A 26,842-nucleotide genomic window follows, 5' to 3' on the forward strand; every position below is an offset into this window, starting at 1 on the left:
TTGGTTCCCTGGCTGAGGCCTCTCCTTATAGATGTATATGTCTATATATGCTCTGTGTATATTGGGTGCATGACCTTAGGGCATTACCATGTTAGTATGGCATCCATTATGTTGGCCTAAGGCAGTGTTTCTCAAGACCCCCCAGCAGGTCATGTTTTCAGGATTTCCTCAGTCTTTCACAGGTGATTTAACTATGGTGACGCCTGATTCACTGATCATAATGAAATCCAGAGAACAGGACTTGTTCGCGCTTGAGTAACACTGCCTTAGGCCAACATAATGGACCAATATGACTACATGTGCCATTGTTTGATACCTCCACAAGGAACTGTGTTTAGTGGGCGAATTCCCCTTCTTGCTGAACGGGTTATGCCCAACATCAGGTTAGAGGAGAACTTGCTGATCGGTGGGTTTGAGGGCGTTGACCGTTGGGAAAAGATCCTAGATCCTTTATCGGATCCGCTAACATCCTCCATCCCATTCATGTCAATGCTGGTAGTAGGCCTGTGATCGTACATCAATAGGAAACCCGGAGCAGAAATCTGTGTCCAACTTCTATTTCTCTTGCAAAATTGGATTTGTCTTAGGCAAATCTGTGCCGTGAATACATCGTGATGCAGCAAGCCACCATTTTCAAGGCACACAGTGGTACATTAGTGGCCCATGAGTGCTGTCATATGCCCATATGCATGAGACCTTCCATGTTAACCATCCTGGTGCCACTTTTTGGCGCACTTCTGGTAGCTGTCCAGTGAACTTGTCTTGTAATGACTACAGTCCACAAGTGAAATCAATGGGACTCTGTTGCAGCGGAATCTCTGAGCAGAATTCTGCTCGTAAATTCTGCAGTGTGAACATAGTCTAAAAGTGTGCTGGTTTCTCTCGTCCTTGGGTTTGTCCATCTGTGAGTATATTCTAGTGGTGGTCTTCTAGGTGGGTGTAGCTGTTCTGTTCATGTAGGTGTTTGACTTACTGTATACCTATGTTAGTGTCCAGATCGATTCAGGCGCCTTCTCTCATAAATCTCCTCTTTGCTAGGCACCATGGTTCACTGACTGGCTTCAATTGGAGTGTTACCAGGTGGAGGACACTCGGGGGTCAGGGAGAGAGTAAATACCAAACTTTTCCTGGGCTGTTTCTTCAGCTGCTGGTTTGCTGTAAATAGAGGCAGTCAGCGAGGCTTCATGGGACGCAGCATCCTAGCTCTGGTAGATGGAGACTCTTAACCTTCAAGTGACCTTTCAAGGCTGTTCTGCAAAGCAGCATTCACATGCAGGGCAGGAATGTCCTCCGCACGAGGTCAAGCATCACAGCTGTTAAGACAACATTCGGATTTGAATTAAAATTAAGGTTCTGTGGAATGTCTGTTAGTTTTTCTTTGTCTTTTATTAATACTTTTTTCTTTTACATTTTGTATAAAATGTTTGGATTTTGGCCAAATCTTATTTGCATTATAAAACTGGAAAATAAACCCTGTAGTTTATGAACAATGCTCTACAGCGGCACAGTTATTTGGGCACACAATGAACTATAAAACTGGGTTCACAAAACCACAAAGGGCTTCAAAATCAAGAAAAAGATGCATATCGTTCGATTAGGGCTGGGCGGTATGACCAAATAGGTGTATCACGGTATTTTTGTAACTTCTGGCGATTCCACGGTATATAACGGTATTTCTTTCACCCCCCCAAATCATGTGACCTGCCAGCACTGTTCTGCTCCCCCCACCAAATCATGTTACCCGCCAGCGCTGTTCTGCTCCCCCCACCAAATCATGTTTCCCGCCAGCGCTGTTCTGCTCCCCCCACCAAATCTTGTTACCCGCCAGCGCTGTTCTGCTCCCCCCTCAATCATGTTACCTGCCAGCGCTGTTCTGCTCCCCCCCCTCAATCATGTTACCCGCCAGCGCTGTTCTGCTCCCCCCCAATTAATTATCAGCCCAGCAGGGTACTACTCACGTGTCACCGACAAGCACTGCCCTCCTCCTCTTTGTTGCGGGCCGCCGGCGATGGAACTCTATACTGTACGCCAGTGGTCTCCAACCTGCGGACCTCCAGCTGTTGCAAAACTACAACTCCCAGCATGCCCGGACAGCCGTTGGCTGTCCGGGCATGCCGGGAGTTGTAGTTTTGCAAAAGCTAGAGGTCCGCAGGTTAGAGACCACTGCTGTACGCTGTATCCCTATGCCCACGCTGCAAAAGATAAAGAAAATAAACTTTAACTTACCTATGTCGGCCTTACGCTGGGGACGGGACCGTTGGACAGCCATCAGCCTATCAGCTATGTCCAGCCCCGGCCAGTGATAGGTTAAACGCACTGTCATGTAAGAAGCCGGCCAGAGCTTCTTACATGACAGTGGGCTCAGCCTATCACTGGCCGGGGCGGGACATCGCTGTGGCCGGTGATAGGCTGATGGCTGTCCAACGGTCCCGTCCCCAGCGTAAGGCCGACATAGGTAAGTTGAAGTTTATTTTCTTTATCTTTTGCAGCGTGGGCATAGGGATACAGCGTACAGCAGTGGTCTCAAACCTGCTGAGCTCCAGCTGTTGAAAAACGACAACTCCCAGCATGCTGGGAGTTGTAGTTTTGCAACAGCTGGAGGTCTGCAGGTTGAAGACCACTGGTGTACAGTATAGAGTTCCAGCGCCGGTGGCCCGCAACAAAGAGGAGGAGGGCAGTGCTTGCGGGTGACATGTGAGTAGTACTCCGCTGGGCTGATAATTAATTGGGGGGGGGGGGACAGAACAGCGCTGGCGGGTCACATATGATTAGTTCCCCGATGTGGGGACAGCGCTGCCCTGGGCTGATAGTTCATTCCCAAGGGGGAGGGTCCCAACCGGTATTGCGGTATAGGGGAAAAATTCATGTCTTGCAGCCCAAAAATTTCGGTATTCGGTATGAACCGGTATACTACCCAGCCCTACTTTCGATTTATATTTTATCAGTCTGTTTCTCCCCTGGTTGTGGCAAAGAAGTATTGACCAAATAGTATGTGTGAACCCAACCTAACAATGCAACCGCCGCAGTAAAACATGGCACATTGGTTAAACCAGAAAAAAGTCAGTACATGAGAGTTCTCTAAGGTGGCCAGCAAGACCTCTGGCATGTAACAAGTCTTCCTTTTGCCCTTGAAAGTCACCATATGTTGTTTAACCATCACATCAACTGGTTTCCTTGTGGTGTGTTAGGAAATCTAAATTTAATAACAAAAACCTTTTAGGCTATATACACATGGGTTTTCTTGAGGCAGATTTTAAACCTTAAAGGGGTATTCCAGCGCATTTATTGATTTCAATTCCATGGCAGATAAAATCTGTACTGTGATATCTACAGTGCAGGGACACAGACAGTTTTCAGGTTAAACCCCCCACCCCCCCCGTTGTAATCTGGGTATAAGGCAGTGTTCCCCAAACTGAGACTCTCAAGCTGTTGCAAAACTACAAGAGCCTTTGGCTGTCAGGACATGGTGGGAGATGTAGTTTTGAAACAGTTGAGCCACAGTTTGGGGAACCAACCTAAGACTCAGTTCACACTGCAGAATCTCCAATTTCCGCTGGAGAGATCCTACGGGTAACACTGGGACCGCGCTGAGCTCCGGTGGAAATTCTGTCCGGATATTCTGCAGTGAGAGAGTAGAATTGTTGCAGGCATTTGTTTGGCCATCTTATTCATTTAAATCCATGCACATACTCCAGAACCAACCCAACTTAAAGGGGTACTCCCGTGGAAAGTTTTTTTTTTATTTGTTTATCAACTGGTGCCAGAAAGTTAAACAGATTTGTAAATCGCTTCTATTAAAAATTCTTAATCCTTCCATTACTTTTTAGGGACTGTATACTAAAGAGAAATCCAAAGAAGAAATGCATTTCCTCTGATGTCATGACCACAGTGCTCTCTGCTGACCTCTGCTGTCCATTTTAGGAACTGTCCAGAGCAACATATGTTTGCTATGGGGATTTTCTTCTGCTCTGGACAGTTCCTAAAATGGACAGAGATGTCAGCAGAGAGCACTGTGGTCATGACATCAGAGGAAATGCATTTCTTCTTTGGATTTCTCTTTAGTATACAGCCCCTAAAAAGTAATGGAAGGATTAAGAATTTTTAATAGAAGTGATTTACAAATCTGTTTAACTTTCTGACACCAGTTGATTTAAAAAAAAAAAAAAAAAAGTTTCTACGGGAGTACCCCTTTTAAACAGGTTTTCAGTAATGGAAATTTACTATGGCAGTCGACTCCCAATTTGTGTTTTACTTACCTGAAGGGCACGCTGTACTGTCTGCAATGCTGTCTATGGAAAACCAGGTACATGACAGAGTTGCATTCCTTAGTTCCTTGCCAGGAAAAGTCCACCTAAATTCCGCTTTACACTGGATTAAAGGCATTGTAATCAGATGAGATAAAGTCGTCATTTTACTTCCCAATGACTGATAACCTGGCACCTAAAATTAGCTGGCATTTCAGGATTGAAGCCCATTTTTGGCAGTGGTTTGAGATGCAAGTGCTCGTGCAGTACAAACCCATCACCCGTGTTGAGCAATGGAAAACGAAATGAGTGGGTTAATAATTTATTATTGCCAAGTTTAACTATCCTACTCCCATATTAACTTTTAAGGCCCATGTTTTTTGCCTCCTATAGAATAGCACAGCAGATTAAGCCATTCCGTATGGATTTCAAAAGTACTCTCTCTATTACACAGGGATTGGCTGAATAGGCCATTATCATCCAATATGTACTAGGCCCAGCTCTTTGCTTTGTCTTAAAGGGCTTCTCCACTTAAGACAAAAGGATCCTATATCCACAGGACAGGGAATACATGTTTGATCACAAAGGATGCAGTCTTTGATCCGCCCCATGATTTCCTGATCGGAGCCCAGTCTCTCACCTTTGGATGTTGTTTCTCCCCGCTGAGCACTGCACAACCATGACCAAGGCAGCCTCATGTATATGTCGGCTTTCCTAGAATTATTTAAATTTGAAAACCATACCGAACTGTATTGAAAACCGTATGCATTGACTCTTCATTGAAAACCGTATGCCAAAACATGCATCAGGTTGTGTGTTTTGCATCTTGTACAGTTTTGTCATTTTTTTTTTTCCCCGTACCCAAAACCGTAAACTACTACTGTTTTTGGTCTAGGTGAAAAACCGTATTGAAATGTGTTTATTTTTAATTTTTAAATTTTTTTTTTTTTTTACATGGGAGTCAATGGGAACCATACAGAACCGTATGTGCATATGGTTCCATACGGTTTTTGACTTTCCACACATTTTTTTTCTTGGAATTTCAATCAAACAAGTGAAACTTTATTCATAATGGAATGAGAAGTTAAAAATGTATACGTTTTTTTTCTTAAAAAACTGCTGCAACTGGACATCCTTTTTCAAACCGTATACGGATTAAAATTGGTACACCCATTTTGATACAGTTTAGTCAGGTTTTGAGGAATCCTTTCTTTTTATCAAAAACCTGATACGGGAACTGTATTGCAAAAACGTGGTGTGAAACCACAAAGGGCTTCAAAACCAAGAAAAAGATGCATATGGTATTTATGGGTGTAAACGTTAGCATCATCTTGCACTGTTCATTTTGAACTGAAGAAATGAATGGATGATCTTCTTCCTAAGTCCTCGTCCAGCACAAGGCCACCTATTGACATGAGATCCTCTCAAATTTCTTACATCCTTGGGAAAAAAAACACAAAAACAAATCTGTACTTAGTGATTGTAATACCCAAGAACTGGTTGTTGTCACATGGCTCAACATTAAGGCTGTGTTCACATAGTGCAGTTTTTCTGTATTTGTGCTGTGATTTGGGTGAAATCATGGCAAACGGTCTCTATCTTACTGCGGTTGTACAAATTGCTTGCATAATAGCAGTTTTTGATGTGTTTTTTTCTTGGCAGAAAAAATGCATCAAAAATGGGGTTAGTCACATGGGCGTATAAAATATGCATAGAATTAAAAAACAGAATATGCTACTTTCAAAAGAAAAATTCAAGCAACACAATGCAGGTCAAGTAATTCACTTCTCAGGACATCACTGCGGTCATTTTATTTTTGACACCTGTACGTTCTAATATAGTACAGAGTTGTACTTAAATGAGTTGACCTTTAGAGCCCATTCACACAGCGGAAAGTCTGCACAGGAATATTCTAGGTGGGCAGCAGGTCCCAACAGAACAAGGACCACTCACGTCATCTCCATAGACTGCAATGCATTTCTGAATGGACTCTGCTGAAAGGAAGAACAAGTTCATTCTATCTGTGGAGTGCAGAATTTGAATTGCCATGGCAGATTCCACATTAGATGTGCACTTACTCCTATATGGTATGGTAATCTGCTGTAAAGTTTCCCTGTGCAAGTCTAGAAAAATAAGCAACCTGTGCAGCCAGGGAAATCTGCATTAGCTCAATGCTATGTGGCTATGGGGAGGAAAACTGGTGTCCCATGCAATGCGCTTAAATGGGATAAGTTTCAGATTGCTGGGGCCCCCCACAATCTCCTGTACGGGGCCCCGGCAGCCCGTGGGAAGGGGCATGTTGACCACCGCACGAAGTGCCGGCTGACACGCCCCCTCAATACAACTCTATGGCAAAGCCGGAGTGCTGCCTATGGCAATCTCCAGCTCTGGCATAGCACTGTATTGAGGGGGTGTGTCAGCCATCGCTTCATGCGGTGGTCAATATGCCCCCTTCCCGTGGGCATCCGGGGCCCATACTGGAGATCGCAGGGGGGGGGGGCAGCGATCGGACCCCCCACCATGTGAAAATTTTCCCCTATCTTTAGGATAGGGGATAAGTTTTTCAGGACTGGTCTACTCCTTTAAGACTTAAAAGGTAACTCCAATGGTTTTATGACACGACATGCAGCACAGTGTATTTCTAAATTTTCATTAAATCCATAGTGAAAATTTCGAAAAACATGCACGGTGCTGCATGTCATGTGTCATAAGACATTGGAGTTACCTTTTTAAGTTCTTCCCTTTGCAGCTCGTAGCTGTGCGAAATCAGTCTCCAGTATTCTAATATTCTATGGCACTGGGTAGTGTGCCGGAGGCAGATTATAGGCAGCTATGAGCTGCGGCCGGGAGAATGGCGCCTCATTTAGGCACTAAACGTAAAATGATTCATTTAAAAACAAATGTATATAGTGCGCATTGCTGCACAATAGTTATTTGTCATTAGAACATCGGAGTTGCGATTATAAGCTTAGGTTCTTCATTTTGAAGGCTTATGGGGAAAAATATATATATTTTTTTAAAAACCTCTGTTTCCAGCCAGATGGCTTAATTGTAGCATGTGGACCTACCTTATTGTGTTAGCTCTGGATCTGGAGAAGGGTTACATGAGAATGGATAAATGTCACATTTCTCAGTTTATGATATAGTATTAGTCATCTACGTTCTTTATTTAGGTTTGTAGAACTTTTCAGTGATTCTTTAGGATTAATAACATACAACTACATTTATATATGATGCTTGTTTTATCTTTATCCCTTCACCTTCTCATCTAAGGCTAAGTTTCCACTTGTTTTTTTTTTCTGGTGTTTTTTTGCATATCTACCGCTGCAGTTTTTGAGCCAAAGTCAGAAGTGGATCCATAAGGGAGAAGAAGTGTAAGTCCTTCCTTTATATGTCCTATTCCTTTTGAATACACTTCTGGCTTTGGCTCAAAAACTGCAGTGGCAGATATCCAAAAACTGCAAGAAAAAACCCCAAGTGGAAACGTAGGCTAAGTCTTCTGTTGACTTCTTGTGTAGACAATCCTTCATTTTTAGGGTGAAGGTAGAAGATTCCTGGGGATCCAGCCTCTCTCCCTCATTATCAGTTGGTGATGCCAGAGCCATTTATTTCCCCTGAATATAATGAATGTATGTGCAGGGTCTGCCAGATCTGGAGACTCTCTGTTTTAAGTGATAACCCCCCTCTGTGCTATCCATATGCCTACAATATGCAGGTGTCAAGTGTTAGACTAAGATAAATGTTGAAAACAAAAGTAGTAAGGAGGCACTCAGGTCTTCCGCAATCACTTTTATTCAAGACCAGTCTTAAACAAAAGTAGTAAGTAGGCACTCGGGTCTTCCACAATCACTTTTATTCAAGACCAGTCTTAAACAAAAGTAGTAAGTAGGCACTCGGGTCTTCCACAATCACTTTTATTCAAGACCGGTCTTACAACGCCTGGCCCAGGGGCCAGGCGTTGTAAGACCAGTTTTGAATAAAAGTGATAGTGGAAGACCAGAGTGCCTCCTTACTACTTTTGTTTTCAAGACTGGTCTTGAATAAAAGTGATTGCGGAAGACCAGAGTGCCTCCTTACTACTTTTGTTTTCAAGACTGGTCCAGGCGTTGTAAGACCAGTCTTGAATAAAAGTGATTGCGGAAGACCAGAGTGCCTCCTTACTACTTTTGTTTTCAAGACTGGTCCAGGCGTTGTAAGACCAGTCTTGAATAAAAGTGATTGCGGAAGACCAGAGTGCCTCCTTACTACTTTTGTTTTCAAGACTGGTCCAGGCGTTGTAAGACCAGTCTTGAATAAAAGTGATTGCAGAAGACCCGAGTGCCTCCTTACTACTTTTTATTTGGAACTTTGGATCTTTAGTTTCGGATGAGCACCGGGAACACGTACGCATTGAAGGAGCCGGTAGCGGTGACAGTGGTGGCCATAGCAGTCAGTCCGTGAGTAGCAGTGCCGACACGAACTGTTTTTTCTTGTTTCTAGATAAGATAAATGTTGACCCTGCACTGAAATTACAGAAAGGAAGAAAATATTATGTTACAGACCTATCACTTTTACTTTATAGATCACACTCTTATTATTATTTCCTTTATATTGTATCTCTGTCCTAATAAAGATAAACTAAAAAAAATGGAAAATGCTGCTGCTGAACGTCCTGCATGTTTGTCATAGAAGAAGAGACCATTTGGTGACACATGAGTTGTGGAAAAAAAACCTGGAGCAGCTCTTTGAACAATAGTTGCAATGTCTGGGGAAAAAGATTCTGAAAAGGGAAAAGTGTTATTTCAGCTGCCCTGTCGTACGGATCACCTCATCGCTCCCATTGCTCTTTAACAACTCCCCAACACTTTTGTCTCCGCATAGGAGCCATTTTGACTACTTATTATGAACAAAAACAAAAAAAACTTGTGTTAATAAGGGCCTGTCATCCCTCCTGGCATGTCTGTATTAGCGAGTACGTGTATTCTAGAGCATCTGTAGAACTCTGCGTTGCACCACACCTCTGTTATTCCTATGTAAATAAGTGAATAAATTGACAACTGGGTGTAACCGGGGTATGAGCATTATGTAGCGCTTAATTTTTCCCTATGATGGCGCTGCAGGGCAAGTGAACACTTATTGCAAAGTTGTCTTCCAGATTACAGCTGATCACTGGGGGTCCCAATAGTGGGAGGCTTTTATTTGTCTCCCATGCACGACACACAGAATGTCTCTACAGCGCAGCATGTAGGACATTACAGAGCAGAACAGAGCAGTATTAGCTGTGAATCCAGCACTAGGGTGAGATCAAAGATTCTTTCTGCTTCAACCATAGGCCCAAGCTCTGTAGTTCTGTAACAGCTGGAGAGCTAAATTTTGGGGCTCATTGGGCTATGCAATACATAATTGCATTATAGGAAACAGCATGACAAATGGCTTGGGGGGGTCAGATATTATTGAGAAAAATAGAATTTTTAGTACTTGACAAGAGAAGAATCCAAACGTTATAAAGTTAAATTGGCGTGATCTGTGAGATTATAAAATTATTGCAAATATTATAAATATGAATTGAGATGGGAGTGTCTGGTCCTACAGAGACCATGCAGATGATGATGAGATATATATTTAGAAAATGGCCTTGAAGACAAGGGGATTTTTGTTATCTTTTTACATTTACAGTGTTATGTTTCAACCCATATGCTTTCAGCCTCAAAACAGGGGAAAGAAGTAATTTGCTGTCACGTGATTTCCAGTAATACAAGGTCACTTTTTCCTAAACCACAGATCAATAGCTGTATATTTCGTACACTGCTGGACGTAAATGCGCTTTTTGCTGCAGCTGCTCTATAGACATCAATATTCCTGAGAGCTGATGATCCTTCTGCAGAGATGTAATTGTTAAATCCAGTAATGCATCTGGACGGCTTATGCACACGTTATAAATAAACCGCCATTAAAAGCGTCTTTGTGCCACTTTTTCTTGTCGCTATAGCCTTCAATTTGTTTTCCGTTTTGCCTCTGCACTGACTCATACATCCATATTTATTTCTTAGTGTGTTTGTGAACAAAGCTGGCAGAACGGGGAGTCTTCTCCTGTATGGCTCCGGAGACAAGGCGCCGCAAATAGGATTTTTTCCAGATCATCTTTTCGCTTGCTGGAAGCTTTACAGAGCCTGCAGGACCTGGTTGTCTTCCAAGCTGAAAGAGACACCATGGGACTGGTTGGGGAAACTGGTTTGTAGAATTGTAGACTATCAGGAAGCTGCCGGAGGAGGCTGCGGACTGGCAGGGGTGAGATGCGGAGGATTGCCATCTGGTATGAAAGGGCCAAATTAAGATGCACGTATGTTTCACATGATAGTCTGTTAACCTTCGTGTTAAAAATAAAATGTTTTCTGCAGTAGGTTGTTCCTGTCCACCTTTCTGTTTACTCTGTTGAGTGGGAGCTGCTGTGTTAATCCCGACTGGCTGAACTGGAGTCTCCAATTTAAAGCTGACCTCTAAAGGACACTGTATGAGCACTAGTACAGTGGTTGACGGTCACACATGTAGCATTAAATAGTTTTAGTTGATCTTTTGAAGAACTTTTCCCTGTGATTGTGACATCTCTTCAGCTCCTTGCCATAAATACACCACTCACCTTTAAGGCTGGCATAAAGGGGTCATCCAGGAAAAAGCTATATATATATATATATCTTTTTCCTGGATGACCCCTTTATGCCAGCCTTAAAGGTGAGTGGTGTATTTATGGCAAGGAGCTGAAGAGATGTCACAATCCCAGGGATAAGATTTTTTTTTAATAGAAGTAATTTACAAATCCGTTTAACTTTCTGGAGCCAGTTGATTATATATATATATATATATATATATATATATATATATATATATATATATATATATATATTCAACTGGCTCCAGAAAGTTAAACGGATTTGTAAATTACTTCTATTAAAAAAAATCTTAATCCTTTCAGGACTCATGAGCTGCTGAAGTTGAGTTGTTCTTTTCTGTCTAAGTGCTCTCTGATGACACGTGTCTCGGGAACTGTCCAGAGTAGAAGCAAATCCCCATAGCAAACCTCTTCTACTCTGTGCAGTTCCCGAGACAAGCAGAGATGTCAGCGGAAAGCACTGTTGCCAGACAGAAAAAAACAACTCAACTTCAGCAGCTGATAATTATTAGAAGGATTAAGATTTTTTTATTAGAAGTAATTTACAAATCTGTTTTTAAAGAGGTATTCCAGGCAAAAACTTTTTTTTATATATCAACTGGCTCCAGAAAGTTAAACAGATTTGGAAATTACTTCTATTAAAAAAAACGTAATCCTTCCAATAGTTATTAGCTTCTGAAGTTCAGTTGCTGTTTTCTGTCTAACTGCTTTCTGATGACTCACGTCCCAGGAGGCTGTGCAGCTCCTATGGGGATATTTTCCCATCATGCACAGCTCCTGGGACGTGACATCATCATTGAGCAGTTAGACAGAAAACTTCAGAAGCTAATAACTATTGGAAGGATTAAGATTTTTTAATAGAAGTAATTTACAAATCCGTTTAACTTTCCGGAGCCAGTTGATATATAAAAAAAGTTTTTTCCTGGAATACCCCTTTTAACTTTCAGGAGCCAGTTGATATATAATAAAAACTTTTTTTTTTTCCTGGAATACCCCTTTTAACACATGTCTAGCAATTTGGCAAAGTTGCCCTCCAGCGTTGCAGCATGGAATTTAAAAATGTTCCACGCAGTCAAAATGTATGGCCAATAATCAGCTGATGCAATACCGCCCTTCGTGTGATTGGTTCCACTGCTTACTGTAGGTTGGTGGCTGTCAAACCTGACAGAACTGCCAAAGAAATCTGAGCCTCTAGTGCAGGTGTGAACTCTGCCTTACTTCAATATTTAGCCATTTTTAAGTCCTGCCAAGCCTCCTTGTGCCATCAGTGTCCTCACTTGAGTAGCAATTGTACCTAAATTTTTAGTGCCAGACTAGTCGCTAGGGAAATAGTGCTGAAAACACTAGCGTTGTTAGGTAGTTAATCTCCCTAGCAACTATTCTGTAATTTTACATGTCTCTGTGCAGTATACGGGTGCATTTACCTCTCGTTTTGGGTATCCGCTCGATCCATACCATACCCCATGGTTTCAATGAGCCGAACTGAGTCAGATAGTTACTCCGGTCGGCTCATTTTCAACTGTATCTGGCTTTTGACCCAGACTGAAAACCTTGGTCTGCGGCCGTTTTCAGGCCGGGTCAAAAGTCTGAAAATGAGCCGACGGAAATCACTGGCCGACCCCTTTCAGCCTATTGGAATGAATGGGGTGGCAGCAGGTGGTTATTACATTTTCCCGCTGTATCCGGCTTCCTGATGCACGAAACGATATGTAAATGCATCCTTAGGCCGGGTTCACACCACGGAATCTCTGGGCAAAGCTAGGCCTGTGCGGACTGCATTGCCGCCTCTATAGATGGCAATGCATTTCTGAGCGGATCTAAAGAATGTTAATGTATACCAGTCTTTCCCAACCAGGGTGCCTCCAGATTTTGCAAAACTACAACTCCCAGCATGCCTGGACAGCCGAAGGCTGTCCAGGCATGCTGGGAGTTGTAGTTTTGCAACACCTGGAGGCACCCTGGTTGGGAAACACTGATGTATACAGATCTGCTCCGTAAATATATATTGCCATCTATGTGCACAAAAATGAAGACTCTTTGGGGGGAGATTCATCAAAACCAGTGTAGAGGAAGAGTGGTGCAGTTGCCCATAGCAACCAATCAGCTTGCTTCTTTCATTTTTCACAAGGCCTCTGCAAAATGAAAGAAGGGATCTGATTGGTTGCTATGGGCAACTGGACAACTTTTCCTTTGCATAGGTTTTGATAAATCTCCCCCTTTGGTACTAGCGCCGCCTTCGATCGCCGGTGAAAATTTCGGCAGGAGATAGACTATTTAATTTGTGGTGTGAACCCGGCCTTAGTGATGCCTTTCTCTGTTATTTGAATGGAACCTTCATTGTTTACCTCCAATGGATAAAGATCTGCCATGTGATGAAGACAGAACTGACCATTATTTCCGGTATTGTATGGAGCCCACTACTGGTAACTCATTTTGAGCCACTAAGGTCCCACATTTTCCTAAAAATATATATATAATTTACGTTGCAATGTCTTCTTCTTTTGGAAATCTGTTTTGCCTTGGCCTGGTCTTCCTGTTTTTCTTCTCGGTGGATCACAATGAAGTCCTCTGGGCATTGTGTTCAGGCGGTGAGGTCACTTCGTAGTAATTGTACTCGTGTTGTGTTGTCTTGTTAGAGCCTGTGTGTTCTATTGTAGGAGGAGAAGCGGATGGCTTAGCTTGGATGGGATTATTTCCCACCATTCTAGGCTTTAGTATCTTTGATCTCACGTTATGACATCATGACACTGGTAATGCGATCCCATAGCGCACACAGGGCTCGCACATTCACTATAGAAGCAGAAGCCCAAAGTTGTAAGCCATGTGATCTTCAGGCTCATTGTGGGGAGATGCAGATCACACTGGGTGGACGGATTGCTAAGGCGTCCGTACCGCGTTCAGCGAATTCTGTGGATGAGTTTTATTTATTTATTTAAATAAATAAATGGGACTTGTGCATGGCATTGTGCCTCGGCAGCTGTACCACCCAGCATAACCTGCGTCTGCCCACACTGGAGCTAAAAATCACGCAGGGTCACAATTTAATGTATGTTTGTTTATTAAATGGCCACTCATTAAAACAAATTTTTGCTATTGCACTCCTTATGGTAAAGAAAAAAGATTTCTAATGTACTTTTGGTTAAAAAAAAAAATATTAAGTTTTCTATGTTTTATTTGTGCTTAAAAAAGCTCAAGAGCACATTCCCCCCCAATCTCATATACAGACTTAGGACCGAAGCCCAAACACAGGAGGTGCAGCCTGTAGTGCTGAGGGGGGTGTGTCCAACCAACAGCATATGGCAGTGTGAGAGGAGCTATGATTGGATGAGGCTGGACACGCCCCCTCAGCACTCCAGGCTGCACTTCCTTTGTATGGTCTTCGGTCTTAAGTCTGTGTATAAGATGGGGGGAAATGTGCTCTTGAGCTATTTTAAGCACAAATAAAACATAGAAAACTTAATTTTTTTTTTTTTTTTTTTTTTTAAAACAAAGTTCGGTATATTAGAAATATTTTTGATTTACCATAAGGAGTGCAATAGCAAAAATTAGTTTTAATGAGATTTACCCTTTAATGGGGTATTCCACCCATAGACATCTTATCCCCCTATCCAAAAGAAAGGGGATAAGATGTCTGATCGCGGGTGGCCCGCCACTGATCTCCGATCTCCGAGCAGCTCCCGGCTTTTTGTGCCAAGCTGCTGCTCTTGTCTCGGAAACCTCTAAGTTTCCGGGACTGGAGACATGATGTAGCACTACACCCCTTCCCATAGACATGAATGGAGGGGGCGTGGTGTGATGTCACGAGGGGGGTGGTGTGACATCACGTCTCCAGTCCCAGAAACTCAGAGGTTTCTGAGACTAGAGCAGCCACCCGGCACAGAATACCAGGTGCTGCACAGAGATCGAGTGGTGGGTCCCAGCTGCTGGCCTCCCGCGATCAGACATCTTATGCCCCTATCCTTTGGATAGGGGATAAGATGTCTATGGGCGGAACCCCTTTTAAATAATATAGCTTTGTAATAGCAATATCAGTCCGTTTATCTCAGAATATGTTCAGGCACTAGGAACAATAAGGAAAATCTATCAAACTGTGAAGAGAAGTTGTCCATAGCAACTGATCCATTCCCCCCCCCCCCCCCTCCTCCTCAAAATTCCAAGGGATAGGTCGTTTTTTCAGCACTTGTTTCACTAGAGAATCATATTTTAAATTTCCCATTACTGACTTGGATTCTAAAAACCTTACATTGGGCCAAAATACAAGGGGTCTTAAGTAAGGATCTGCTTTTTTTTTTTTTTTTTTTTTGCCAATATACTTAAAAATAGGGATCTTTTGGAAGGTGCTTCTCCCAAGTCAACCAAAGCCTTGAAGTGATATGAAAACGTATTTATGGAGATTCCAAGGGAGGACTGAACAGACTGAATTTGTCAGCGTTAGAACAGCACGGACATTGTCATTCCCATAGATGACAGTGTATTCCACATGGATTGAAAATGAGTTGGATCATTCTTTTAGCTGTGGAATTTCAGTGGTGTAAAACTCTGCAGCTGAAATTCTGTTGTACGTACTGTGCTGCGGAATCCCATTGATTTGGACTCTGCTGTAGTGTAAACCTAGCCTTAGGCTAGTTTTCTGATGAAGTTCCACCGTCTATTAACTTGGTCATTCTTTCAGTAGAATCCGCTGCTGCCCGGCTGGAGATTCCTCAGTCTGAACCCAGCCTGTTGGCCCTTTTCACACGGCAGCATAACCGCCCAGAAAAGTTCCAAGCCAATATTCCATGTGCGGCAAATGCCACCTAGGGGCTCTTGGAAATGCATTGCCGTCAATAGAGATGAAGCCTGTCCGAGCGTCAACTGATTTTGGAGTCTGGAATTTGAATTTCTGTGGAAGATTTTTCCACTGTAGTAATTCCACCGTATAGCCTTGTAAATAGCCGGTAACTTATATCCGTATAAGTGATCAGCTATCGGCCTGAAAGGTCACAGATTATCGGTATCGGCCCTAAAAAAATCGATATCTATTGATTCCTAATAAGGATTGCACTGTTTTCATTAGGGGTATGCTCTGTCTTTTTATTTTTCAGTGCTCTCTTTTTGCGGCCTATACTGAACATTCACCAGTAGGTGGCAGCAGATCTCTGTGTACGGTGCCGGCCGGTTCTGCGGTTTACTGTGTTTGAACTACTCATTTCCCTAGAAAGTTTACTGTTTAAGATTAGTTTAAAGGATGAAAATGAATCGTTGGAGTTGCGGTAGGTCGCCTAATCTGCAGCCAAAATAGGAACCAGTGAAAACACATTTTTCTGCTTGTGGTTTCCAGTAGTGGTGTATTGTTATCTTACAGCCTTTACAGCAGGCTGCCTTTTAACTATTGCAAAACTACAACTCCCAGCATGCCCGGACAGCCGAAGGCTGTCCGGGCATGCTGGGAGTTGTAGTTTTGCAACAGCTGGAGGCACCCTGGTGTATACCCTTCTTTATAGCTTTATTTATTATAGTAAAACACATGTCCCTGTCATTTTATGCATATTAAGTTTGCTAGTGAGTTTTTTATTTTCCATAAATATTTTTCTTATGGTTCCATAACTAATCCTGACTTTTTTTTTTCTTCAATTTTCTTTGTCCTTTTTTTTTCTTTCAATGTTAATCTACATTCTCATGAGTATATAATTTCCACAAAATTGATCCTTTTGATGTCCATCCAATTGGTTAATTTGACAGCAACCCTTTTCATTGTGGGGCTGAATATGCCCCGCCTGGTGACACAGGCTTATTAAAAACTCAAACGCACACCCTCTTACATGTTTCCCTCCTCAGAGCTTCATCAGAGGTCTGGGATAAATTAAAGGGGTGTTCCAGGAATTTTTTTTGACTATGCTACAGGAGCTGTAAAGTTAGTTTAGTTCATCCTGTGTGTGACTATTTTCTCGCAATTCTTTTGTGATTTACACCCCAATATTTATTTCTTAACAGCATACAAAATTACTCATGTCTCGGGTTTTCCCAGGTTGCAGTGCGTCATGACATGACATCACTGGTAAGGTGATGACAGGGAGCCGGTCTGCAACAGCTGGAAGCCCACTGGTTAGAAAACACAGGTCTTTCGAATGGAATGCAACTCATTTGTGTTTCAATGGGGGGGTGGCTGAAGCTTCTATATTCAGTGCGTAGTGCAGGCACCAGCAGAATATTCATAGAAAATATACATGTTGTTCCTTTGAAGTGATCTTGTTTGGCTGTGAATGTTTGGTATTTAAATGGGTTATCCAGGAAAAAACTTTTTTTTATATATCAACTGGCTCCAGAAAGTTACAGATTTGTAAATTACTACTTTAAAAAAATCTTAATCCTTTCAGTACTTATGAGCTTCTGAAGTTAAGGTTGTTCTTTTCTGTCTAAGTCCTCTCTGATGACACGTGTCTCGGGAACCGCCCAGTTTAGAAGCAAATCCCCATAGCAAACCTCTTCTAAACTGGGCGGTTCCCGAGACACGTGTCATCAGAGAGCACTTAGACAGAAAAGAACAACCTTAACTTCAGAAGCTCATAAGTAGTGAAAGGATTAAGATTTTTTTAATAGAAGTAATTTACAAATCTGTTTAACTTTCTGGAGCCAGTTGATATATGAAAAAAAAGTTTTTCCCTGGAATACCTCTTTAACGTTCATACTTGCTTCCCGATTTAGGGAGATATAGGGAACTTGGATTATTATAGAAAGAATGAAGGCGGTTGGATGGCTGATTTCTGATAAATTTGATTTTGTCCCTCTAAATGTCCTGGTGCATTATAGGATGTGGCTTACCATACAGGACGGACATGAGAAATGGCATCCATAACATCAGGCATCGGATTACAGAGAAATTAAATAGAAGAGAAAGCGATCTTGTGTGTGTTCTGCATGGAGCTTGTTTATTCCCTTATACAGTGATCCCTCAACATACAATAGTTTCAACATACAATGGTCTTTTCTGGACCATTGTAAGTTGAAACCAGACTCAACATACAATGCTACAGACAGTCCAGATCTGTGAAACGTGTTAATGGCCGGAAGAACTGACCAATCAGAATAGGAATTCACTGGTAAAACCCCTGTATTACTGAAGCGAATGCACTGACTGGTGTCTGGTAGCGCCCCGTACAGTACAGGGAGATATTACATGTTCTGTACTCTTTACCTGTACCAGGGTTACCTGCTCCTCTGGACACCAGGTGAGGGTGACTCCATGTTACTTTTTTAGGACGCTGCGTGTACTGTACAGGACCCTGAAGAAGCTCCTGTCCTCTACATAGACCAGTGTTTCCCAAGCAGGGTGCCCCCAGCTGTTGCAAAACTACAACTCCCAGCATGCCCGGACAGCCTTCGGCTGTCCGGGCATGCTGGGAGTTGTAGTTTTGAAACAGCTGGGGGCTCCATGCTTGGTAAACACTGACACAGACAGTGATTTACAGCCCCCAGCAGATCTTTATTTTATATTTAAGGATTTGCTTTATCTGTATTAGTATCTACTTATTTTTCTTTAATCCTCACTTTTTCCTACTTTTGGATGACATTTTGGTGCCTTTAAAACCAATTACCAGGTTTCCATAGAGTTCTGGCCTCAACATACAATGGTTTAAACATACAATGGTCGTCCTGGAACCAATTAATATTGTAACTTGAGGGACCACTGTAATTTTGTTAAAGGAGAACACGTGTTTTTTTTTGGGCCGTGATAGTCTGAACGACACTGTTATGTATTGAGCCCGGCCTGGCCTTCTTCCTGGTGCACAGGCCCATTACATTATACTGCAGATCAGCCTTGGACTGTCCTTTGACTATGGATGCACTCTGTTCAGGAAGCGTTTATTTGGACACACCATAGCATCCTCTTGTACTCTAAAGGGGTACTCCGCCCCTAGACATCTTATCTCTGCCGCTGGGGACCCCTGCGATCTCCCTGCTGCACCCAGCATTTGTTTAAAGCTTCAGGTGCAGCACCGGAGGCTCGTGACGTCACGCCCGTGCCCCGCTTGTGACGTCACGCGCCCTCTAATAGACATGCATTGAGTGGGCGTGGCGTCACAACTCTTCGCCCCGCATCACCAGTCATCTGGCATGGAACAAAGTTTTCTCCATACACTTGTTGTCTGAAGTGCCACAGCCGAGCTCGCGGGGGTCCCCAGTTGCGGGACCCCTGCGATCAGATATCTAATGCTATATCTTTTTAGATAGGTGATAAGATCTCTAGGGGTGGAGTACCCCTTTAAGTCAGTAAGACTGATCCAACCCATGAGGCTTGTAATAAAGCTTATTTAATCATAGTTACTTTCAGGGATATCTGGAATCTAATGTGGAAAACCAAGAGCATCATTTTGTTGTGGCTTCTCCTCCGCACTACCTATAGTTGGCACTAGAGGCAGTTTTCTCCCTTCAGGAGAACTCGTTTGTAAATTCTGTTCACACATGACCTTCCTCTCACAATAAGAGATTTTTGATGTAATATTTTTATTACTAGTTATAAATTTTATTTAATTTTTATTTATTTTTTTGCTACTTTTACCCAACTGATGAATAAATCAATGTTGCAGTGGAGCTCACGCCCCATTCTCATGGGAATTGTCTCTTGTTCTCATCTGTTCCTGTAGCTTGGATCAATAAGCACTTCTTTCATCCTGGGCGGGGTAGATGATAATGGACGCTGTCCAGTATTTTGCATGGTCTGCTGAAAACTACTTTGGAAAGAAAAATGAATATTTCAGTTATATTTTCACTAAACATAGCTTGTAAGTGTTTCCATCTCGATTTTCAGCTCCAGCTCAAATGGAAGAAGATAATGTCCTTTACACTACTGACTTCAGTTCAGGGAGTTGTCTTTATGTTAGGCTGGGGAGCAAAATGTTCTGCACTCGGAAAGCTAGGGTTACATGATGACTTAAAGGGAACCTGTCATCACATTTATTCTGCCTGACCTAGGAGTCATCAGGGAGGTCCCTGGTGGCTTCATCCCATCCCAGCAGCCTTGATAGATGGAGCTTTTCCTGTTTGGGTGTAGGGAGCAATCTAAAAATCAATGCCCTTGGGGTGGGGAGAATACAACAGGGGCCTCCATGATGACTGTGGTTCAGGCAGCATGACAGAGACGACAGGTTCTCTTTAAAATTTGTATGTGCTGTGCAGTTGATATACACTGCTCAAAAAAAAAATTAAGGGAACACGAAGATAACACATCCTAGAGAACTGAATGAATTAATGAACTAATCGTATGAAATACTTTTGTCTTTACGTAGTTTAATGTTCTGACAACAAAATCTGATTGTCTCCTGAGGGATGTCCTCCTAGACCTGGACTAAAGCATTCGCCAACTCCTGGACAGTCTGTGGTGCAACGTGGCATTGGTGCACGGAGCGAGACATGATGTCCCAGATGTGCTCAATCAGATTTAGGTCTGGGAAATGGGCGGGCCAGTCCATAGCATCAATGCCTTCCTCTTGCAGGAACTGCTGAGACACTCCAGCCACATGAGGTCTAGCATTGTCTTGCATTAGGAGGAATCCAGGGCCAACCGCACCAGCATATGGTCTCACAAGGGGTCTGAGGATCTCATCTCGGTACCTAATGGCAGTCAGGCTACCACTGGCAAGCACGTGGAGGGCTGTGCAGCCCCCCCCCCCTAAAGAAATGCCACCCCATACCATTACTGACCCGCTGCCAAACCGGTCATGCTGCAGCAGAACATTCTCCATGGCGTCTCTAGAATCTCACATCGGTCATGTGCTCAGTGTGAACCTGCTTTCATCTGTGAAGAGCACAGGGTGCCAGTGGGAAATTTGCCAATCTTGGTTTTCTCTGGCAAATGCCAAACGTCCTGCACGGTGTTGGGCTGTAAGCTGGACAACCTGGATGTCATACCACCCTCATGGAGTCTTTCTGACCATTTGAGTGGACACATGCACATTTGTGGCCTGCTGGAGGTCATTTTGCAGGGCTCTAGCAGTGATCCTCCTGCTCCTTCTTGCAAAAAGGTGGAGGTAGTGGTCCTACTACTGGCTTGTTGGCCTCCTCCAAGTCTCCTGATGTACTGGCCTTTCTCTTGGTAGAGCCTCCATGCTCTGGGCACTACGCTGGCAGACACAGCAAACCTTCTTGCCACAGCTCGCATTGATGTGCCATCCTGGATGAGCTGCAATACCTGAGCCACTTGTGTGGTTGTAGACTCCATCTCATGCTACCACTAGAGTGAAAGCACCGCCAGCATTCAAAAGTGACCAAAACATCAGCCAGGAAGCATAGGAACTGAGAAGTGGTCTGTGGTCACTACCTGCAGAACCACTCCTTTATTGGTGGTGTCTTGCTAATTGCCTATAATTTCCACCTGTTGTCTGTTCCATTTGCACAACAGCATGTGAAATTGATTGTCAATCAGTGTTGTTCCTGAGTGGACAGTGTGATTTCACAGAAGTGTCATTGACTTGGAGTTACATTGTGTTGTTTGTGTTCCGTGTTCCCTTTATTTATTTTTTTGAGCCGTGTATGTATATATATATATATAATATTGTGAAAAGTGACTCTTACTTTGACATATCTGTTTGTGAAATCTATATACCCATGTGACCCCTTTTGGTATTCTACATGGGAGCATCCACTTTTGTGACTGTACAGCTATAAGTTACTGACAATAAAAAGCCATAAATCAAAGATATATATATATATATATATATATATCTATGTGTATGTGTATATATATATATATATATATATATATATATATATATGTGTATGTGTGTATGTATGTATGTATATATATATATATATATATGTAATATAAAATATGTTGGCTTATAGAGGCGCAACCTGACAAAGACCCCTTTACATAAGCATAATGTTAGAGGTACTCTGAGAAATATAACTTTTCCCCTATTCTGTGGATAGGAGAAGTGTCAATGTGGGGGTCCAACCGCTTGGACCCTCTGCTGTCTTCTGTAAAGGGTCCTCTCCCTGCTAAACTCACCATTCCTGAGCCCTCCGGCCCCCCACCTTCCGAGACGAGCAGGAGTGATGGCCCGCTAAGCCGATAACCGGTACTTGAGCCTTGATAGGACCTCATACAGGTATGCAAACCATGTCCTGCAGAAAGACTCCCTCTAGGGGTGGCTTCACACTTGGCAGACTTTCTCCAATAGAACTGCATGCAGAAAATTCTAAGTATACTACAGTGGCGGCAATGAAGATGAAAGTTTAAAAATAAAGTCCACGCACTGTGAGGAAAAAATCTGGTGAGGATTTTAACTCTGCGGCATGTCAATTTATGTATGTATGCCTATACTTTGCATTTGTTCAAAATCATCAATAAAATTTTATTACTCCAGTTTTTTAAGCAGCGCCGGACGCTTGTGACGTCACAGCCACGCCCCGATCATGACATCACGGCCACGCTGCCCTCAATGCAAGTCTATGGGAGGGGGCGTGACGGACGTCACGCCCCCTCCCATAGACTTGCATTGAGGGGGGCGTGGTCGTGACCTCACAAGTCTCAGCCCCGCATCGCCAGTCATCCGGCATTAAGCGAAGTTGACTCTGTGCACTGGATGTCCCCAGCGGCGGAATGCCCGCCATCAGACATTTTATCTCCTATCCTTTGGATAGGGGATAAGATGTCTAGGGGCGGAGTACACCTTTAAATCAGTAAGACTGATCCAACCCATGAGGAACGGTGAGTTTAGAAGTCAAAATCTTCAATTACATTTTATTATTGCAGATTTTAAGTTATTTTGTTTTCTACTCTTCTTTTTTTTTTCCTGTCTTTTATTTAGAAATGTTCCCCATCTCTTATTTCTTTTTCGCGTGGAAGTACCCTGAATATTAGTAGTAAATTTGGCTAAATCGCTTCCTCCTGTTACCGTGGTGCAGACAATAACACAAAGTAGCTGATGTCAGCCTATTCTATTGTGAAGGGCAAGAATACAGAGAGGTTATATTTTGGTTTTAGGGAAAATAGTGCTTGGGTCTCATTTCCCACCTTTTTGTAAAGCGCATGTGAATCACCATGAGAACTATGCAACGGGGAAATCGACGCTTCACATTGTAAATAGCGGCATCCTGTGCGCCGCATTGTCTCTAGCCGTCTGTCATCAATCTACCTATGTAGAGGAGGGTGGCTGCATGCTGGACGGAGGGCTGTGACAAGTCCGTAAACACGCACTTACATTTTCCACGGATATTCGCGAGTCGCCATGAAAAGCTATTTCTGTAGAAAAGATGTGACATTGCAAGTTGTAAATCTGCGAGTCCTGTGGCTGGAAGTAATAGTTGTTACAATTGCTTCTTTCTTGTTAGGGGCTTGGCACAGAGACTAATGTGTTTTTCCCAGAAGTCTTTAGGGTTGTGTTGGCTCCAGCATAATAGGAGAGGCATTTGTTGTTTGTAGGCTCTTATAGTTCTTTATTTTGTGCATAGAATAGGTCGTAACATTGTTGTAGTCATCTGATGTTACCAAAATAGCTAAAAAATAAATAAATAAAATAAAGCAATCTTATCAAAATACAGAGTGCATCTAAAGTGAAGCTGTCACCTGGATGGACCACATTACACCTTATGCTCCAATATTGCTGACCTAGGGGCTATCGATTATATCCCCTTCTAGTGCATACCTCCCAACCAGTTTTCCAAGGAGTTGTAGGACCTCTCCTAGTCCAGCAGGCCTGGTAGTGTTGAGATATTTACCTTCCGCTCCTAAAGCAGGCCATTTGTTGGGACAGTTTTTGTTTTTGCCTTTCCAACTTCCATTCCACCATTTCATCCAGATAAAATATTATAGACTTATTTTGTCACATACTGTATGCTCAACATACTGGGGAGGTCAGAATATTTCCCCTCCTAGAACAGTGGTTCTTAACCTTGTTGGAGGTATGAACCCCACCAGTTTCATATGCGCATTCACCGAACCCTTCTGAATTGGAAAAATAAAAAGATTTTTTTCTAATTCAAAACATAGGTATATACAGTAGAATCTACTGATGTGATAAAGGCAGTGGTGATTCAGGTAAGTAACAAGGGCTGGAGGCAGGGATAGCTAGCTAGGTAGGGATAGGGTTAAAAAAATTATAGGCACAGATAAACAAATATTTGAATACAGGCAGTGGTGATTCAGTGTAAGGATAGGGTTAACTATGAACTAGACACAGTTAGCCAGGCATTGAGTGAAGGCAGTGGTGGTTCAGTGTGCCTACCTGTTCCCGCGGCATCCGTGCGTCCAGGCTGTCCGCTTGTCAGAGGGACCGCCTGGCTGAGCCTGTTTGAGGCCGCAGGACCGGAAGTGTGTCACGGGAGGCCGTGCCGGAAGTGGTGCGTTCCAGCGTGGGACACATGCAGGCGATCGCGTGGGATCTAAGCCACAAAGGATAGGAGGCTTCCTTTACAGTAGGGTGGCTGTCACGCCCCCTCCCATAGACTTGCATTGTGGGGGCGGGACGTGATGTCACAAGCTCCTGGCTCCAGTGTTCGGAACAGTTTTTTCCAAACGCTGAGCAGCGGAGTACCCCTTTAAGCTATCTGACATGATCCAGTAATGTGTGATATACACTTTTATTGTAGTCTATTTATACATGACGACCACCTCTCCATTTACACACATGACCCTTATACTTACAATTTGTTGGGGTCGTGGAGGTGGGACTAAGTGTTGATTGTGGGACAACCAGTTTAAGGAAATTTGAGCAGTGTTTATTACTTTTGTCATATTATTATTTTTTATTTTATTTTTTTTGTTTGGGGGGGGGAGGGGAGACATCTAGGTGTCCATCAGATCACCTTTCTTTGAGATGTTATGCAGACACAGATACTCTGAAATTCATCACTGTGGGGGATGGTGTTTGGTCATGTGCAAACCATGGTATTGAAAACTTGTGTCCTTGTTGGTAATGATACAAATGGCACTTGTTTTAAAATAATTTCTGACATAACTTGTGGGTACAAGGAAAATTGTATGTGAATGTCTTTGAAGTCTTTGGGTGAACATAGATTCACATTGTCCCTTCTCCTGGAGCCGGGTTGTGTACAGCAGCGTTGTCAGAATACTTAGATAATTGAGGATTTTGTCATTATTATTGGGCGTCAGCTATTTACACATAGTGGAAGTGAAATGTTTTAGATGTCAGGGATTATTCGGTGGGGTCCTGTCCACTAACCTAATGTCACTTTTGCCTTTCAGATCTGAGTGAGCTGTAGCTGATGATAGGTTAGGGAGTTCCAGAATGACGGCTGTCGCAACAGACTTTGACAACATTGAGATACAACAGCAATACAGCGATGTCAACAATCGCTGGGATGACGAATGGGACAATGAGAACAGCTCCGCCAGGCTCTTCGAGCGATCCCGCATCAAGGCATTAGCAGGTAGGTTCACAACTACTATTGGTGGCAGACCTCCTGCTTGTCTATATACCTGAGAAGAGGTCTATATCCACTGTACTTATCTGTATCTCTATTGTTTCTTATTTCAGTGCTCAAGAGATTATATATGTATGTGTGTGTGTATGTATGTATATGTATATATATATATATAATGTGTTCCTGGGCCACAAGTAAGGCTGCATTCACACTACTGTTGGAGCGTACGGCTGCTGGATCCGGCTGGAGGAGGGGAAAACCATGCGCTCCCATACCCCAGCCGGACCAGCGCCGAACTCCATTGACTTTAATGAGCCGACCGGATTTAAACAGTGGCTCTGGTCGGCTCATTTCTGGCCCCTATCCGGTTTTGTGACCGGACCTAAAACTGTAGTTAACTGCGGTTTTAGGTCCGTTTACAAAACCGGATATGGGCCAGAAATGAGTCCCGTACCCCATCCGGACCGGCGCCGAACTCATTGACTTTAATGAGCCAACCGGAGTCAAACAGGGGCTCCAGTCGGCTCATTAAAGTCAATGGAGTTCGGTGCTGGTCCGGATGGGGTATGGGAGCGCACGGTTTTCCCCTCCCCCAGCCTGATCTGGCAGCCGTATATTCCAACCACAATGTGAATGCAACCTAAGGCCAGGCTCCCATTACAAAATGTCAAAATGGGATGCCAAGATTATACGTGCACAGGCCCCCTTTACATCACTGACCTGAACGTAGTCAACTATTGACTGCGTTTTGGCCCAATCCCTCAAATACATTTGTTTTCGCAGTGTACTGCCCCTTTTAAGTCTGAGTCCAAACTTTTATATGTGTAGAAAATAGCATGAATGTAGTCATTAGCTGATTATGTTCGACCATTGAAGTCAATAAGGTCCATTCCTGCCCCTTGTGCATATACCTCGGCACCTATTTTGACAGTTTGCTGACATGGATGTACCACGGATGGTGCAATTGGGAAATCTGCAAAAAAATTACACATTACGTCCCAATTTGAGGCAAAAATTGCACATTTTTGGTCTCCTCGGAGTAAATGAGGCTACTGGATCACTTCTTAATGCAGTGTGAACATTGCCTTAGTTGGTTTTGGGTGAAGACCCTGTAGGTCCAATATATGAATTGGTTATGAATTCCCATTCATTGATTTAACACAGGGTTTCCGAACCAGGGTGCCTCCAGCTGTTGCAAAACTACAACTCCCAGCATGCCCGGACAGACATTGGCATGCTGGGAGTTGTAGTTTTGCAACAGCTGGAGGCACCATGTTTGGGAAACCCTGATTTAGCATGTCTATCCACCAGGCACCAGCCGCTAGGCCTGGACAAGGTTTGCAGAATTTTCATACAGGATTTATTAACCCAATAAACCATATAATTTATGGTTAATACAGAAACCATATAATAGTACTGGATCCATTCTACAGACTTTTTACAAGAATTAGACCAGTGTTTTCCAACCAGGGTGCCTCCAGCTCTCAGAATGCTGGGAGCTGTAGTTTTGCAACAGCTGGAGCCCCCCTGGTTGATAAACACTGCACTAGACCTTTGTCTTCGGACCATGTTGTGCTGGGCATTTTAC

The 26,842-nt window shown here is 43.2% G+C and overlaps 1 protein-coding gene across 1 annotated transcript in view; it reads left to right on the forward strand.

Annotated features, from left to right (window-relative positions):
• The window catches only part of SPTBN1 (spectrin beta, non-erythrocytic 1), a 197,155-nt gene that overhangs the window by 22,299 nt on the left and 148,014 nt on the right, over window positions 1-26,842 (forward strand). The window contains exon 2 of the mRNA XM_056567751.1: window positions 25,076-25,260. Coding sequence (XP_056423726.1) covers window positions 25,119-25,260 — 142 coding nt within the window. The 5' untranslated portion in view covers window positions 25,076-25,118. The remainder of the gene's footprint in view (window positions 1-25,075; window positions 25,261-26,842) is intronic.

The sequence above is a fragment of the Hyla sarda genome, chromosome 3 (genome assembly GCF_029499605.1).
Source record: "Hyla sarda isolate aHylSar1 chromosome 3, aHylSar1.hap1, whole genome shotgun sequence".
Classification (NCBI taxonomy): Eukaryota; Metazoa; Chordata; class Amphibia; order Anura; family Hylidae; genus Hyla; species Hyla sarda.